This window comes from Amblyraja radiata, unplaced genomic scaffold (assembly GCF_010909765.2).
Source record: "Amblyraja radiata isolate CabotCenter1 unplaced genomic scaffold, sAmbRad1.1.pri scaffold_1099_ctg1, whole genome shotgun sequence".
Lineage (NCBI taxonomy): Eukaryota > Metazoa > Chordata > Chondrichthyes > Rajiformes > Rajidae > Amblyraja > Amblyraja radiata.
Window position 1 is genome coordinate 3578 of NW_022630281.1, and position 5667 is coordinate 9244.

At 50.8% G+C, this 5667-nt stretch overlaps 1 protein-coding gene across 1 annotated transcript; it reads right to left on the minus strand.

Annotated features, from left to right (window-relative positions):
• Positions 1-4531: 4531 nt before the first annotated feature.
• On the minus strand, positions 4532-5126 carry LOC116969742 (zinc finger protein 239-like; the record flags this gene model as incomplete). Its single annotated transcript, XM_033016520.1, has 2 exons — positions 5061-5126; positions 4532-4803 (listed from the first exon to the last, which is right to left on the minus strand). Coding segments are annotated over exons 1-2 (338 nt in total), but the record flags the coding sequence as incomplete, so codon positions are not given.
• Between the last annotated feature and the right edge of the window lie 541 nt (positions 5127-5667).

The window sequence follows — 5667 nt, forward strand, 5'->3', positions numbered from 1 at the left end:
GTCTGAATATGTGTGTGAGTGAATATGTGTGCGCGATTATATGTGCGTGTGTGCGCGTGATTATATATATATGTGTGTGTGTGTGTGTGTGTGTGTGTGTGTGTGTGTGTGTGTGTGTGTGTGTGTGTGTGTGTGTGTGTGTGTGTGTGTGTGTGTGTGTGTGTGTGTGTGTGTGTGTGAATATGAGTGTGTGTGCATATGTGTGTGAGTGCATGTGAATATATATATGTGTGTGAAATAATATAATATTTCGTAGTTCAGAGCTTATTTGTTAAGTTTAATAGTGTGATGGCTGTCAGGAAGAAGCTGTTCCTCAATGTAGATGTTACAGTTTTTAGTTTACATAAGTCGGTCGTGACTCCAGAAGTCGGGCATCAGTCAGTCCACAAGCTGTGAGAGTCAGTCCAAAGGCCATGAGTTAATGCCAAGGCAGTGAGTGCACAGGTCATGAGTAAATCGCTCACTGCCCCCTCTCCTCCACTGACACCTCAAGACGCTGCCCTCCGCCTGGCTAAAGGATGCACCCCCTACTGAAGCCGTCCACATCTCCTGCATGAGGACACCCCACCCCCTTCTCATCAGTTCATGACATCCCCCGCCTGAAGCTGCCCTTGGCTGCACGACATTTACCACCCATAGGTCAGTGTCTTGAGGTGGGGGATGAGTCTGTATATATGTGTGTGTGATTAAGTCTGTGTGTGCGTGTGTGTGAGTGAGTGAGTCCGTGTGTATGAGTGTGTGTATGTGTCTATGAGTCAATGTGTGTGTGTGAGTCTTTGTGTGAATGTGAGTGTCATTGAGTTTGTGTGTGCGTGAATGTGTTTGTGTGTGTATGTGTGTGTGTGTGTGAATATGTGTGTGTGTATGTGTTTGAATGTGTGTGTGTGTGTGTGAATGTGTGGGTGTGTGAATGTGTGTGTGTACGTGTGTGTGTCTGTATGTGTGTGTGTGTGCATGTGTGTGGATATGTGTGTGTGTGAATGTGTGTGTCTGAATATGTGTGTGAGTGAATGTGTGTGTGTGTATGAATATATGTGTGTGTGAGTGCGTGTGAATATATATATGTGTGTGTGTGTGTGAAATAATATAGTATTTCGTAGTTCAGAGCTTATTTGTTAAGTTTAATAGCGTGATGGCCTTCAGGAAGAAGCTGTTCCTCAATGTAGATGTTACCGTTTTCAGTTTACAAAAGTCGGACGTGACTCCAGAAGTCGGGCATCAGTCAGTCCACAAGCCGTGAGAGTCAGTCAGTTTAAAGGGCATGAGTTAATCCCAAGGCAGTGAGTGAGTCCACAGGTCATGAGTAAATCGCTCACTGCCCCCTCTCCTCCACTGACATGCCCCACTTCCGCCTGGCTATAGGATGCACCCCTTACTGAAGCCGCCCTCATCCCCTGCATGAGCCCTCCCCCCATTACTCATCAGCTCACGAGAACCCCCACCTGAAGCTGTGCCCCTGCCTTGGCTGCACGATGTTTGCCACCCCCCACCCCACCCTGACAGCCCCTACCTCAAAAAAATGTTTTGCACAAAATCTTCAGTGTTCATTAACAACTGAAATTGTCTTTGGGCTGATTTTTCAACATCATGTCAGGAAATGTTAGAGGTCAAGGTGATGTGGCTATTGCTGTAGTATCCTCTAGGATAGCAGCTACATTTCTGCCTGGTGGAAGAACGACACATTATCGATTCAAGATACCCATCCAAGTGGCCGAGGATACATTGTGCAACATCGAGAAGAACTCTAAGATGGCACATTTCACGAGGCAAGTGAAAGTCATTGTTTGGGATGAATGTCCAATGATTAGGAGAGAATGCTTTGAAGTTGTGGACAGATCTCTTCCAGATGTCTTCAGCAACACCAAGCATGTTGGTGCCCCCCTGCCAGTACAGGCCTCAGTGACTGAGCTGCCAGCCCTCAGTGACTGAGCTGCCAGCCCATAAATCCATTCCGCCCACAAACTCCATACTAGCCCTCTGGAAACCAGTACCTTTGGCCCAACATACTAGCTCAACAGAAATATGAAGGGAAATGTCAAAGGTTTCCTGAAGGATGGAACATCGCCCAAGAATGTTGTCATTAATAGCGTGCTTCGTTGAATGATGACTGATGAGATATTCTCAGATTTTCCTTCTTAAAATCTGACCGCTGACTTTCTCTATATTAAAATTGTCTCTTTTTATCAACAGGAAATAGTCATCAAGAGGCAGCGAGCAGCAGAACACAACAAGACGCAACAAGACACAACAAGTAAAAACTTAATAAATCTCATCTTTAAAATTTAAATTGTTCTTATATTTTAAGAGTCATTCACATTTTAAACTTTAATAAAACCTTTTTGCGCTTTTAATGCTGTGTGTTCTTCATAACAATAGAACCTAATAGGCAGGAACGGCTGCTCTGTGGGATATGTTTGGAGATGCACTTGAATGTGTGGGTGGGAGGGGAATGGCAAGGAGCAGAGTGGGGGGGAGGTGAAGGTAGGTGGGATGACTGAGTGAACTGCCAGCGAACCAGGCGTGAGTGACTGCACTGCCAGCCCACGCGCCGTGAGTTAGTGAACTGCCAGCCCAATAATCTATTAAGTCCACCCTCTCACCCTTCTCTCTCTTACTGCCTGTCACCTGTTTTGGGCAGAATTTCTGGCAGTTTCTCAGCCGCCAGCCTGCCAGGTCCGAGTGATTGTACTGCCAGGCCTCAGTGACTGAGCTGCCAGCCCAAAAATCCATTCGGCCGACAAACTCCATACCAGCCCTCTGGAAATCAGTACCATCGGCCCACAACACTCATACCAGCACAACAGAAAGCCCCCTTCCCACTGGCCAACAATATTGGAATTGCTGCAGAGGTGGAATATTGTGTTGGGTGTCCAGCCCTCCCGTGTGAGGCCGGGACCCAACGGGTCCCACTTAGTCTAGTAGAATTGTATAAAATTAGTGAGGCATTGGACAGGGTAGATGCAGGAAACATGTTCCCCATGTTGGGGAGTCCAGAACTGTTAAGGTACATTTCTTAAAACAGACAACTCACAATGTTAGATCAACCAACCCAAGCTTTACTGATCATTTAGCCGGCGATAGTGGCAGGGGATACAAAGTCAAATATGCAACACATACTTAACCCTCCTGGGCTATCACTCTAATGAACAAAGACATACAGCATCTTTTGTTAGTATTTTGGAAACATAGTCACATGTTTATACAGAGTTGGAGCAATGACGTCTAACACATCAATCACAGAGTATACCCATTCCCAAAGCTGTCTCGTCACTAACACAATACTTCTCATGCTATGGTTATATCGATCACAAACTTTAGTTACAAACCCCCAAACAACAGGAACTTAGTCAAAGGGTGCTGGAGTAACTCAGCGGGTCAGGCAGCATCTGTGCAGAACATGGATAGGTGACATTTCGGGTCGGGGACCCTTCTTCAGACTGACACTATGTTGATAGATGAGGGGGTGATCGGCGGATGAGTGAAGTAAGTGACAGAGGCGAGGGAAAATAAGGAGATAAAAGGATGTGAGATAAGGAGACAGGAATGTATATGTGCAGCTTTAAGGGACATTGGTCAGGTAGCATTTGGAGTATTGCATACAGTTCTGGTCACTCCATTACAGGACTGATGTGGAGGCTTTGGGGAAGGTGCAGGGATGGTTAACAAGAATTGTTTAAAAACAAGGAACTGCAGATGCTGGTTTACAAATAAGGACACAAAGTGCTGGAGTAACTCAGCGGGACAGGCAGCATCTCTGGAGAGAAGGACTGGGTGACATTTCGGGTCGAGCCCGAGGAGGGTATCGACCAGAAACATTACCCATTCCTTCCAGCATTTTGTGTTTACCTAAACAGCGCCTATATATCCACGTGATGGTGTGCCAGCAGGCTGGAGGAGCGGGCAAAGGCCTTGCCACAGAGCGGGCAGGTGAAGGGGCGCTGAACGGTGTGGACTCGCCGGTGCTGCAGCAGGTGGTCAAGGCGGGTGAAGCCTTTACCACAGGACGGGCAGGGGAAGGGACGCTCACCGTTGTGGGTACGCCGGTATTGCCACAGGCTGGACATGCGGGTGAAACCCTTGAACACTCAGCGCACACAAAGGGTCTCTCTCCGGTGTATCTGCTGGTGCTCCCGCAGCCCCCATACTCTCTTGTCACAGTGGGAGCAGCTGCTCGCCGGCGTGGGTCCGCCGGTGCTGCCGCAACCCCCGCGAGCTGTCAAACACCTCACCACAGTACGGGCAGTCGTAGGGCTGGCCACTGGTGTGCACGTGCTGGTTAGACAGGGCATGTGAGGCCATGGCAAAGCGCTCTCCACACACCGGGCTGGTGATGGGACAGTCGCCGCCGTGCACCCGCTGGTTGGACAGCAGGTTGTGGGACTGGGTGAAACCCTTGCCGCACTGGGCGCAGGTGTAGGGGCGCTCGCCGGTGTGGGTGCGCTGGTGCCTCAGCAGGTTGCTGGACTGGGCAAAGCCCTTGCCGCACTGGGCACAGGTGAAGGGACGCTCGCCGGTGTGGGTGCGCTGGTGCCTCAGCAGGTGACCAGACTCGTTGAAGCCCTTGCTGCACTGGGCGCAGGTGTAGGATCGCTCGCCGGTATGGGTGCGCTGTTGCACCAGCAGGCTGTGGGACTGGGCGAAGCCCTTGCCGCACTGGATGCAGGTGAAGGGACGCTCGCAGGCGTGGGTGCGCTGGTACACCAGCAGGCTGCCGGACTGGATGAAGCCCTTGCCACAGTCGCTGCAGGTGTACGGTCGTCCCCCGGTGTGCACGCGCTTGTGCAACTTCAGCTCTGGCGATGACTTGAAGCATTTGCCGCAGTTGGAGCAGGTGAAGGGCCGCTCACTGCTGTGCGCCCGCCGGTGCTCCCGCAGCCCCTTCAACTGGGCAAAACTCTTGCTGCAGGTGGAGCAGCCATAGGGTTTCTCACCCGTGTGCACCTGCCAGTGGATCTTCAGGACCTTCGCCGTCTTGAAGCTCTTGCTGCAGTCGGAGCTGGTGAAGGGGCGTTCTCCCGTGTGCACCCGCGGGTGGGTCCCCTGCTGGCTCGGGAACTGACAGGCTTGCCACACACGTCATACTCATAACGCTTCTCCTTGTTGTGTGCCATCACGTGGTCCTCCATCGAAGCTCAGCCCCTCGAAGCTCAGCCCGCACACCGAGCAGATGTGGGGGGGTCACCGGCATCCTGGCAGCCCTCAATGGCCGCTCATGTCCCCGTCTCTCCGTCCACAGTAACGGCTCCTAAACCCTGCAGGAGGGGAACACAGAGGCTCAACAAGCTGTCAAACAGGACATTACTAGCACATATTGGGTGTGTTTATGGTGGAGGAAACCGTTATATAATTCTGCGCGGCAGAGTGGCGCAGCGGTACAGTTGTTGCCTTACCGTCAGAGACCCGGGTTCGATCCTGGCCACGGGTGCTGTCTCTGTGGAGTTTGTACGTTCTTCCTTTGACCTGTGTGGATTTTTACTCCGGGTGTTCCGCTTTCCTCCAACATTTCAAAGACGTTCAGGGTTGTAGATTAATCGGCCTCCGCAAAATTGTTAAATTGGCCATAATGTGCTTAGGATAGTGCTATGGTACGATCGCTGGTCGGCGTGGACTCCACGGGCCGAAAGACCTGTTTCCACGCTGCATCTCTAAACTAAACTAAACCAAACC